Consider the following 12990-nt stretch of genomic DNA (forward strand, 5'->3'; position numbering starts at 1 on the left):
GGAATGCGTTCATAGGTAGACCTGCCAGCAGTGCATTGCAGTAATCCAGTCTAGAAATGACAAGAGACTGGACAAGTACCTGAGCAGTCTGTGTGGACAAAAATGGCCGAATACTTCTAATGTTGTAGAGAAGAAACCGACATGAGCGAGTCACATTAGCAACATGAGAGGAAAAGGACAGTTGATTGTCCATGGTTACCCCAAGGTTGCGAGCTGTGGCTGAAGGGGAGATCAGATCGTTGTGCAAGGATATAGCAAGATCATGACCTGGGGATGAATCACCTGGGATGAACAGCAGTTCACTTTTGCTAGGATTGAGCTTTAACTGATGAGCAGTCATCCATGATGAAATTTCTGCCAGACATGCTGAGATCCGGTCAGAAGCTGTGGCATCTGAGGGTGGGAAAGAGAAGATAAGTTGTGTATCATCAGCATAGCAGTGGTAAGAGAACCCATGTGATGAAATAACTTCCCCAAGAGAGTGAGTATACAGGGAGAACAGAAGAGGACCAAGTACTGAGCCCTGTGGGACGCCAGTGGAGAGTCTGCGTGGAGCAGATGTCACTCCCCTCCATGTTACCTGATATGAGCGTCCTTCCAGGTAGGAGGCAAACCATTCCCAAGCTGATCCGCAAATCCCAAGACTTTTGAGGGTGGATAAGAGAGTCTTGTGGTTGACCGTATCAAACGCTGCTGAAAGGTCAAGGAGGATAAGGACGGATGACAGTTTGGCTGATCTAGCAGCATGTAGCTTCTCAGAGACATCCAAAAGGGCTGTCTCTGTGGAGTGAGCTGCTTTAAAGCCAGACTGGTTGGGATCTTGGAGGTTGTTCTGTGAGAGATAGACAGACAGTTGATTATAGACAATGCGTTCAAGAATTTTTGAAAGAAATGAGAGAAGTGATACCGGTCTGTAGTTACTGATGTCTGATGGATCCAGAGCAGGTTTCTTTAGGATGGGAATAACCCTTATATGTGCATGTCAGAGCACAAACTGTATGGTAGATTGGCTTGATGGAACCCACTCTTAGCATGCACATGGTGGCCTGAAGGACTCTCAGACAATGATAAACAAAATTCTCTGGTGTAATGAAACAAAGATTGAACTCTTTGGCCTGAATAGGAATTGTCATGTCTGGAAGAAAGCAGGCACCACTCATCACCTGGCATCATGCTGTGGGGATGTTTTTCAGTAGACTAATCAGGTTTAGGGGAAGCAATTTACAGGGATATCCTTGATAAAAACCTGCTCCAGAGTGCTCTGGACCTCAGATCTTCTAACAGGACAATGACTCTAAGCACACAGCCAAGATAACAAAAGAGAGGCTTTGGGACAACTCTGTGAATGTCTTGATTGACCCAGTCAGAGCCCATACCTGAACCTGTTTGAACATCTGTGGAGAGATCTGGAAATGGCTGTGCACAGACGCTCCCATCCAACCTGATGGAGGTTAAGAGGTCCTGCAAAGAAGAATGGGAGAAACTTCCCAAAATTAGGGGTGCCAAGCTTGTAGCATCATACTCAAAAAGACTTGAGGCTGTAATTGCTTCAGCAAAGTATAGAGCAGTGAATACTTATGTACAGGATTTAAAAAAAAAAAAAATTTGCAAAGATTTCTAACAAACTTCTTTCATGTTGTCGTTAATGGGGTATTGTTTGTAGAATTTTGAGGAAAATAATAAATTTAATCCATTTTGGAATAAGGCTGTAACATAACAAAATGTGGAAAAAGTGAAGTGCTGTGAATACTTTCCTAATGCACTGTATTGGGTGTGGCAAAAATAATAATAATAATAATAAAATAATAATAATAATAAACAGTTCTGTGTATACCTCTGTGACAAATGGCAGATAGAATTCTAGTAGTGAGAAAACAAAATACCAATACAAATTTTATATAATGGTAGAGAGAGAATTTGAATCATTTGCAATGATTGTTTTGTATACATAAAGATAATTTTATAAACTACAATTTTGTGTTATAAAAGAGAGAGAAATCCAGACATGCCAAAGAGATGTTAGAGAGATGTCTACAAGTTGAACATACCCAAACAATTATGTAATAATTACAACTAGGATTATGGGATGCACCAGATGAAAAATGACAATCAGGAGAATGACAAAAATATGGAAGGAATTTTAAAATATGTTACTGATTTTGTTTAACACGCTGAGAAAATAAAAGGAATACACACATTCCGCACAAAAGGCAGCATAATAGTACCAATTCTGTGATGCTGTTTGTCTGTAGTCTTCAATTGTTGTGTTTGTACATGTTGTGAGGATCCTGCCATGCTGAAAAGCACACAAAAATCTTCACTATCAATAAATTTTGCCTCCAATGTGCACCCACTCCTAAAGTAGGTCTTTGGCACTTGGCTGACATGCACAGACGTACAGGTGATCATCGGCCTGTAGTGTTTGTGTTATGCCGTGAGCGTGATCTTTCCAAACCAGTGTGACGGTTGTCTGCAAGCAAAAGAAGAAAAAGGAGAGAGATATAGAACATTTACATCTATTTAGATGCAAGAATTCGAAAATTACATATGGCTACTAAATATGTATAAAAGTGCTGATACAAGATATACTCTGAAAGAACATAAAATAATGTCTAAATGAAAAGTAATGAATCTTCAAATTTAGGTTAGTCATTAATCAAATTTAATCTCACAAAGACTCCACCGGTTTGTGTAAAACCTAATAATCCAAGTTTTTGTCAGGATATCTGACCTTTTGTTCAAAGGCATTAATATGATCAGTTTCACAAAATCACCTCAATATAATTTGGCAGTTCATTTCAGAATGGTCAAAATAATGTAAGCCAAAAAAATAAAAACAATTCTTTAGCCAGGTATTTTAAATTTAATTTAAATTTTATTTAAACCAGTGCACAGGATTAGTGCATCAGGCAGCCTCCATGCCAGGTTTTTAAATTTGTATAATGTTAAGATTTGTGTTTTTATACTCCAGCCACTGTTTATCGGAGAGCTTGAAGTGGAGAGGGTGAGCAGCTTTATATACCGGGGAGTCCACATCAGCGAGGACCTCACCTGGACAATAAACACCACCCAGCTAGTTAAGAAAGCGCAACAGTGGCTGTACTTCCTGAGGAGGCTAAGGAAGTTTGGCATGTCAACCAAGATCCTCCACAACCTCTATATCTGTGTTGTTGAGAGTGTCTTGACCAGCTGCATCACTGCGTGTTATGGCAGCACTGCTGTGAACGACCGCAAGCGTCTGCAGAGAGTGGTGAGGACTGCTGAGAAGATCATCAGGATCATCATCATTACCATTGCAGTGTCCAAAGAAGAGCTGCATCCATCGTTAAAGACCCCACCCACCCCCAACACACACTGTTCACACTCCTACCCTCAGGACGGAGGTACTGTACAGGAGTGTAAAGTGTAGGACAACCAGACTAAAGAACTCCTTCTTCCCATTAGCTATTAGACTCTTAAACAGTCACTCATCTCTGTGAATATTCAGTACCTCATTTGAACATTGTAATTTATATTGCTGCTATTACCACCACCATTATATTCTGCTAATATTATTCATGTAGCACCATCTTAATGTTGCACATCTGTTAATGTTATTGCTGCCACTCTTATATTATTTGGACTTCCTTGCAATATTATATTAATATTTGCACTCCATCTATATTTTGCACATCTAATAATGTCATTGCTGCTTTAAATACCTGGGTTATTCCTGCCATTGTTATAGTATATTTGCACTCACTTGCAAATATTATATTGCATTATATAGTGTACAGTTTGGGTATGTATGTCCAGTCCTGGCATTCTTTGTGGATGGCAAAGTAAGAATTTCATTGCTCAGGGAAACCTGCTTTGCTCACTCAGTATATGACAATAAACACTTCGAATCTTTGCTGGGTTTGTTAAATGTTCCACAGAACCTCTAAACAACAAAAACATGGATCAACAGTGGTCCTGTGACTGTCTCTTTTCATTGATGGACTGGGTTAGAAGTTACCAATAGCTTGGGTAGCAGCAGATTTTAATTGTCACCACCTGGAGAACCACTCCTTTATTGGGGGTGTCTTGCTAATTGCCTATAATTTCCACCTGTTGTCTATTCCCTTTGCACAATGGCATGTGAAACTGATTGTCAATCATTTGATTTCACAGAAGTGTGATTGACTTGGAGTTACACTGTGTTGTTTTTAATGCTACCTTTATTTCTTTGAGCAGTGTAATTATTGCAATAGGCGAGAGATTAAAAAAGAAAAAGTTTGGATTGAACCATAGCAACCTGCACAAGCCCAAAAGAGAATAATACTGCAATAAAGGAGATATCAATTGAGATCACATTTCAGTGCTTGTAAATTAAGAGGGATATTTATATCTTAAAAGTTATTTTCTGGATGGCTTAGATACATAAAAAAACACCTTAATCCTGTCAATTCCATAGCATCCTTTGCATGTGGATGGCAAAAACAGGAAGTGATGTACATAAGATAAAAATAAAATAACCAAACTCTCAGGACAAACAACAGTTGAGTTTAGAAGTCACAATATGCATTATAAAATAATCAAAATATAACAATATCTAAATTAAACTAATCAAAAAATGTCCTAAATGAGTGAGTGTTTAAATACACAAGCACCATCTAGTGGAAATATATGTCAAACTCATTTATGCCAGAAATTAGAAATTTGAGAAGCAAATACAATTTGATTTATCCAGCAGAATTGGTTACAATATTTCTGTCCATACAAAGGCCAGACATAACTGATGCACCGAAGCATAATTTTTTATGCAGACGCTGCAGTGATAAAGAAAAATGACGTATTTGCTTATCTGTAAGAAAATCTGAAGCGAACCTTCTGTGCAGTAAAGCTCATGCTAGCTGTGTGTGTTGACAAAAACGTAATGGTGCAAGAAATCTGTGCTTGTTTCTAGCGACTGTTCATTGTTAGTGGAGTTTGTGACTGTTAAATGCAGGCCATTTAATTTACCACGGGAATTCACCACAGTTTTTATTGTCAGAGTGTAAAGTCCTAATGCTAAAGAGGCTCTATATGAACTCTATGGGGCTATTAGCGATCTGCAAAATGTTTACCCCGACAAACTGTTTATCATCAACAGAGATTTCAATCATGCAAATCTCAAGTCAATGCTCTATAAATTCCATTAGAATGTGCAACAAAATCTTGTTTACACAAACATCCCTGGCATGTATCATGCAGAGCCCCTCTCCCACCTCGGATGCTCAGACCACAACTCCATGCTAATTCCAGCATACAAACACGGACTGCTCCTCAGATGCTCTAACCATTCTGCCCATTTCCCTGAGCAGCGCTGTTGTTCCTACGTTCCTCAAGACAACCACCATTGTCCCTGTGCCAAATAATTCTACTATCATCCTATCACACTCACACCCATTGTAATGAAGTGCTTCGAGAAGCTCGCCACCTCTTCCCTACCATACGGTCTTTTAACAGAAAAGTCCTGAAAAGTCCTGTTTTTGGTGATGTCGATGTAGTGCTCTATTTTCTTCCTTTGTTGATGATGACCTATATAGAGTTCTATGGTACATCTAATGTTTTGGCAATTATATTATACCAATCACCTGATCAACACCATTCAACAAGTAAAATGACATGCATGCTAAGCTCTTTGTGGACCCTGGCTTCAGAAATGACATGAAACCAAGAAGTGAAGAAAATCCTGATCGTTATTTATTTATATCCGCTGAATACAGTATAAAACCACAATCACAAAAATGTATTAGTATTGTGTAACACCATATGTTACAACTAGTACAGCATTAATTTGTATTAAGAATGCCAGAAACAAATCCAGGGATTTTGGGCGATTTCCTTGTCGAACAGTGACCTGGTCAGTAAGTCATGCTGGTGGAAGGAAATTTCCTGACTTGCTCGTTCAAAACACCCCAAAAATGACTCAGGAGTTTTTATATCGCCATGGGAAACTTCAAGTTCATCAAACCAAGCCAGGGCCAGTCTTATTGTGTGTAAGAGTGCATTTATTATCCTGTTACATGACAGCACTACCCTCAGGATATAATATTTGAAACTTTCAGTGGGCATGGTTTAACAAAATGTTTCAGTAATCACTGGCAGTGACATGATCATCTAGCACAGTGGGCCTATGGAATGCCATGATATTGCAGCCCAAACCATTACTAATGCTCCCCATGCTTTATGCAACAGCACAGGAGATAAGATTCTTTGGGGCTTCTCCACACACTAACTCTTTCAGATGTGGGAAAAACTGTAAAGGACTTATCAGAGATCGATATATGTTTCATACTGTCCACAGCTGAAAGATTTTCTGTGAGTAAATGCAATGCAGAAATGCGATAGACTACTGAATTTTGAGACATGAAAAATTAAGAAAAGCTGAGCTGCATGCAGAAGAAGAAAAGCCAAAACTAGATTCAATCAGAACCAATATTACATGATCAAGAAAAACTAAGAAAAGATCCTTTTGCTACTCTGCAGTCATTCCCAGGTAAAAAAAACATGTGATGTTTTTACCACAGTTAAAAGATTAAGCACTTATTTAATTATTATTAATCCATTATTTAAGACAAAAAGTATCAAAACAAGTCCCTTTATCAAAAGCTTTAGTTAGTGCAAAAAGCCTCTCTCCAGCACTTACTCAGTAAAATCTTTTTAAAATAGCATCTCAGGTCAGGAGAAACTAATACATTTAGAGTGGAGGCCAATAAACATAGCTTCTTTGCACTGGCATGATTAGCACCTGGTCACTGCAGGATCCATAGTATTTTGTTTACATTTAGCATTTATGAAGTCAATAAATAACATATTTTAACAGTTTGACAAAAAAAAAGAACTGAAAAATATCCCCAATTAATTACCTTATTTTTGTTATTAAATCAATAAATCTTGGATTTTAAAATTAACAATTTATCATCCCCAACTTCACAAAATAGTTCGCTTACAGTCCATACAGTACTTCAGAAAATCCTTGAATATTACTTACTAGATTAAAATAATTATACTCAATTTGTGCAGTCACCATACCTTTAAACACTTTCTCTGCATGAACTGAGCCTATCCATAACATCTTATTTTTCAGAGTCTTCCAAATGGCCTTCTTTGTTGAACCCAAAAGGAAATTCAATAAGTACATTTTCAGCCTTTCATGATATCTATATTTAGGACCACTAATGTAGCATTTGTGGGAAAAGGTTTCACAAGCCTTCAGAACAGCTCTCTAAAAAAACTAAACGGGCCTCTTAATCTCACACAATAGATAAACAAGTGGTCAACTGTGTCTTCAACCCCACAAAATATCCGACCTCCCCACTGCTGGATTCAGCTGTGCCTCCTGTCTGTTTGTAGCTATTGTAGCATGGAGAAGTCTCCACTGTAAATCTGCTGTATGTTTCCCAATAGGAACCTTGTACAGAGACTTCCCGCATTCCAAAGTCAGTACCAAACAATTCTGACCACATTCAAGCCTTTATTATTCTTAGCACAGCCCAGTGAGATACTTTCACATAGTTCACATGTTCACATGTAATACTGTATCTTTAAAACTTCCCCAACTCTTTCTTTACTGAAGCCGAGAGACTGATGACTGGAAATCTGTAGCCTCTTTGCCAGTTCTGTAGAGGATGAACCTCCAATGCCTCCCTGCAAGCTCTAGGTATTGCTGGTTCCACCCCATCCAACACCTGGCCAGGGACCTGTAGCAACCAAAACCCAGTGATAGGCTGGAGTGATGCAGCTGTTCTTCATTTATTCCCATCCCGCAGATACTCCACTACTGTTACATCCAACTTTCGCTAGCCAAAATCCAGTCCTTTGGTTGTAAAAATTCACTGTGCACAGACAAAGTCCACACACTTAACATGGAATGATAAAATGGAGTCAGGTTGCTTAGATACAGTACATTTAGCTTTATAAGAAATAGCTGTTTGTCATAACCATGGCCTTCTAGCCCTAACTCAAATAACATTCTTTGTGCCACATGTAGTCAGAAAGTATTTATTTGACTTCTTATGTCCTCCAGGCTTTGTCCTCCTTCATGAACAGGTAAGTATAGCAGGATAAATACAGTGCTGGCCAAACAAAAAAAATCACCACCAATCTTATTTGGATTACCTCTATAATATCCTCTGGTGGATACTTGTGCTATAGCATGGAGGCAACCAGGTTATTTGAGACCAAGTCTCTACCACCCTTGTAGGATAGATCTGGTAATAGTCAATTCCGCTTGGAATGACTTGGCTGTCAACTTTTTTAGCATGCCCTCCCATTTTGGTTGCCTACATATTTCTGTAGCCCAATGCCTTCTCTTCTCCATTGCAGTCTCCATGAAAGTTTAGGTGGTCCTCCATTATCCTAGATACCCACAACAAATCCCCCACTTTTTCGTGTTCTAAATAAGAACATTTAGGTTATTATACAGAGAAAAATCTATCAACCCTTATTAAAAACAAAATGCCTATGATTGAACAACCTGGAACACAATATGGTTGCTCTATTTTAATCTTATTTTAAAAGTAGCATACATAGCAGAAATGTCCAGTAATCTTTATGTCTATTCCTGGAGCTTTATTTATTATGTTCGTGCATACGTATGTATGTATGTATGTATGTATGTATGTATGTATGTATGTATGTATGTATGTATGTATGTATGTATGTATGTATGTATGTATGTGTGTGTATTATGTGTCTTGGCATTTACTGTGGGTAGCAAAGAAAGAATTTCATTGTACAGGGAAACTTGTTTACCTCACTGTGTATTTGAAAATATTTGTAAAAACAACATGTGTTATAATCAAGACACATTAGTGATATAAGGTGCCAAGTAAGTAAGTTATTTAGTAACCCCGAGTTTCCATTTTTTGGCAACTATTGGGTAATGTGCTTTCAAAATCATTCACAAATCACAATAATGTCATGATCCACATGCTCAGCCAGCTCCAGTAACACCTCCTTGACAGATACTCCCACATCAGTAACAAACCTAAGGCCATAGTGGAGTGATAGGGATGGCATCCCGACACTCAGGTGAGACGCAAAGCCTACTCCACCGAAAACTTAGGAAGTTAGTAGGCTTCTCTAGACATTTTGTCTGCAATCAAATGTGAGAAAAAGAACACTGAGTGAGAGTAAACTGCCTTCACCAGTAGCATTTGCCTAGAAGGCTCTGTCAGGGGCAGTGCTGAGGTCATAACAGATAGAATAATATGCAAAACAGTGTGCAACATAATAAACAGAGACTGAAGTCATGTATTAATCAGACATATTAACCTTTAAGGATGGGTTATAAATAAATATATGTTGTTCCTACGCAACATTTTTCAGCAGATGCCTGATTCTTTTCAGAGATGCCTATTAGTGTTGATACAAATAGAGAGGAATTCTTTCTATAGAATTTTTAATGACTGGACCCATACCACTCCGTGGGGTTCTTTTCCTGCGGTCACGGAAGGCTGCACCAGACTGCAGAGCTTCCATCAAGCTGTCCATCACACCTGTCTCATCTCCGTCTATGGAAGAAAGAGGACACAAAGGGAGAGAGAGTTAAAATTTAAACATGTGTAAAACACCAATATACTGTAGGCCAGCAAACACACATGCACAGGTGCATACACACAAACACATGGTCTCTCTCTGTTTCTCTCTCATCTGTTTGGATCTTCTTCGATTGGCACAATGCAGTAATGCAGTTAATTAACGATATGCCACAGAAAAAAAAATGCGCACACACACACACACACACACACACACACACACACACACACACACACACACACACACACACAGTGCATTAATAAATCTTGTCTATCCCCCTGACTACACAATAAAATTATATCCTAGATACTGTAGGTTCAGTTTAAAACCAAGGGAAAGCCAAGCAAATATATGTAAGAAAAATTCCCAATAAGTGAATAACACACACGGACAGTGTTTCAGAGAAAAAAAGGCAATGCAGTTTTATAAAACTATGACTGGGTAACACACAGAGAAACGTTAGAGGTGAAAGAGTTATTTCTGCTCAGGGAACCAAGTGCTCTTTTTCAAGACTTGTGTGGAAGCAGTTAATAATAAGGCTTGATGTGCAGTGGGATGTGACTTAAAAACAGGTATCTCCATGAAGAGCTGTTCGGCTGCAGGGAAGAAGGGTTGGGCACAAGAAGGGCATTGAAGACCTTACAGAATTTAGAAACCTTAGTATCTTAGGGAAACATAGTACTCTCACTCACTCATTTCTCACTCATTTTCTACCGCTTTTATCCGAACTACCTCGGGTCACGGGGAGCCTGTGCCTATCTCAGGCGTCATCGGGCATGAAAATGGGCATGATACAAGGCAGGATACACCCTGGACGGAGTGCCAACCCATCGCAGGGCACACACACACTCTCATTCACTCACGCGTTCACACACTATGGACAATTTTTCCAGAGATGTCAATTAACCTACCATGCATGTCTTTGGTCCGGGGGAGGAAACCGGAGTACCCGTAGGAAACCCCCGAGGCACGGGGAGAACATGCAAACTCCGCACACACAAGGCGGAGGCGTGAATCGAACCCTGACCCAGAGGTGTGAGGCGAACGTGCTACCCACTAAGCCACTGTGCCCCCTCATAGTACTCTCAAGAATGCAAAATACTGATCCTTCATCTGAATCATCTAACTAGACCTTAATCTTAATCTATTTATTTATTTGAAAAAATGCTATATACTCCATGATGTTGCAAACCTTACAGACTAGAAGAGTGAGTTTTATTTTCATGTTGCACATATAACATTGAATAAAAGCATTATATACATATGTCCATTGTTAAAATCACTATACAAATAAATTTGACTTGAACATAAAAAAAAATAAGAACAAAATGATGAATGAACTATATATAATGCAAATAATGTAATGCAAATTCCTGAGGCACATTGCATATTGGTGGGCAGCCCAGATTTAAAAATAACTACAGTATATAGATGCTCTTCATGAAAAAATTTAGCAGACCATGCATGGCTTGGGTAATCTGCTCCCTGGTCCCTGTCTGCCTGGTTTCAACTGTGTCTGCCAAATTTGCCAAAGCCGCTGAGGTCCTGTTAGTTTACAAATGCAACACTATCCTAAATGATTTTTAATGTCCCAACAAGTCCCCACTCACCAGAGCCTCTAGTACACATATTTTGCAGTTTGGTTGTAGTAATAAAAAATATATAGAAATGTCTCTGGAAGCTTTTTCAAAGCCACTTCTGCATTTCCTTCTTCTTGGAATCCTAATCACCACAGAGAGCTCCTGACATTTTGATCAATTTGCCCTTATTTTACCTGTAGCTCAATTCATCTTCAGTAAAGGCCAAGACTAAAGTCCTTGCAGACAGTCAGAGCAAGACTTCCAAATACAAGATAGCAATAACTAAAATAGGAAGTGACCTGAAACTGCTCTATTAACAATGTATAATTGGGTCATGCTTCCATAGAGTCAGGCAGACATCACATCATATGAAATAGAGAAAAAAGAAAAAAGAAAGAAAATATAATTACATTATATTTTGTTGCATTTACCACAAAGAGAAAAATATTAAATAAATGTAATGTGGGATTATTAAAAATCTTTTTATAGTTATCTTCATAAAGACTAAATAATTACGACTGGCATAAACAAGAAAGAGCACAGCTTGTGGGTTAATCGTTTAGCAGTGAAGGTAACACGGTTATAGGGTCATAAATTATCTGGCCTTCAGGCAGGCCAATTTGATTTTGCATTGTCCTGCTGAAATAAGTCCTTCACTTAGATAGATGTTGTCTGAGGGGAGCATATGTTGCTCTAAAAACCTTTATATGCCTTTCAGCATTCACAGTGCCTTTCAAAACATGCAAGCTGCCCATACCATATACACTTACAGTATGCACCCCATACCATCAAAGATGCTGGCTTTTGAACTGAATACTGATAACACAGTGGAAGGCCTCCCTCCTTTGTAGCCTGGAAGACATGGTGTCCGTGATTTCCAACAAGAATGTTAAATTTGGACTCGTCTGGCCATGGCCTACTTTGAAAACGTTCATTTTAAATGAGCCTTACCCCAAAAGATACGATGGTGCTCTGGACCACGTTTACATATGTCTTCCTTTTTGCATGATAGAGCTTTATTTGGCATCTGCTGACAGAACGGTGGATTGTGCTTACCCACAATGGTTTCTGGATGTATTCCTTGGTCTATTTAGTAATGTCACTGACACTATCATGCCGATGAGTGATGCAGTGGCATCTGAGGAACTGAAGATTACAGGCATCCAATAAAGGCCTTTGGCCTTGTCCCTTATGCACAAAGATTTCTCCAGATTCTCTGAATATTTTGATGATGTTATGCACTGTAGATGATGAGATTTGCAAAGCCTTCACAAGCTGATGTTGAGAAACATTGTTTTTAAAGTATTCCACAATCTTTTTTACACATGCTTTCCTAGATTGGAGGGCCTCTGCCCATCTTTACTTCTTAGAGACTCTGCCTCTCTAAGAAATCCCTTTTATAGTTAATCATGTTACAGACCTGATATCAATTAACTTAATGTTTTCAGATGTTCTTCCAGATGAATCTTTTAGAAATCTCTTGCTTTTTCTGCCATTTTATTGCCTCTGTGCCACTTTTATAAGACCTGTCGCAGGCATCAAATTTTATATGAGCTCATTTAGTAGATAAAAGAGTACAATTTCTCCCATTAAACATTTGTTATGTTATCTATGTTCTATTGTGAATAAAATATTGTCTCGTGATTTCAAAGTCTTTTAGTTTTCATTTTATTTAAATAACGTCCCAATATTTCAGAAATTTGGGTTGTACTATATTCACTGGCAAAATTCTAATTAGTAATACTCTGAGGAACATGCAACATGTTAATGCACAAAAGGAATACAGCTTATGTATCTGCGGCGTTTGTGTGTGGTTGGCCATCAGAGCATACCAGTTCAGTAACGACATCTTGATATAAGCCCA

General features: G+C 38.6%; 1 protein-coding gene across 6 annotated transcripts in view; it reads right to left on the reverse strand.

Moving 5' to 3' along the window:
* Positions 1 to 843: 843 nt before the first annotated feature.
* The window catches only part of diaph2 (diaphanous-related formin 2), a 185830-nt gene continuing 173683 nt past the window's right edge, over positions 844 to 12990 (reverse strand). For 5 of the 6 annotated variants that reach the window (XM_027135703.2, XM_027135707.2, XM_027135706.2 and 2 more), the window contains 2 exons: positions 9429 to 9521; positions 844 to 2470 (listed from right to left, as the gene is read on the reverse strand). In XM_027135703.2, coding sequence (XP_026991504.1) covers positions 2406 to 2470; positions 9429 to 9521 — 158 coding nt within the window. In that variant the 3' untranslated portion in view covers positions 844 to 2405. Of the gene's footprint in view, positions 2471 to 8752; positions 9104 to 9428; positions 9522 to 12990 lie in introns of those variants that run through there. The other variant, XM_027135708.2, reaches the window with a different exon arrangement.

This window comes from Tachysurus fulvidraco, chromosome 17 (assembly GCF_022655615.1).
Source record: "Tachysurus fulvidraco isolate hzauxx_2018 chromosome 17, HZAU_PFXX_2.0, whole genome shotgun sequence".
Taxonomy (NCBI): domain Eukaryota; kingdom Metazoa; phylum Chordata; class Actinopteri; order Siluriformes; family Bagridae; genus Tachysurus; species Tachysurus fulvidraco.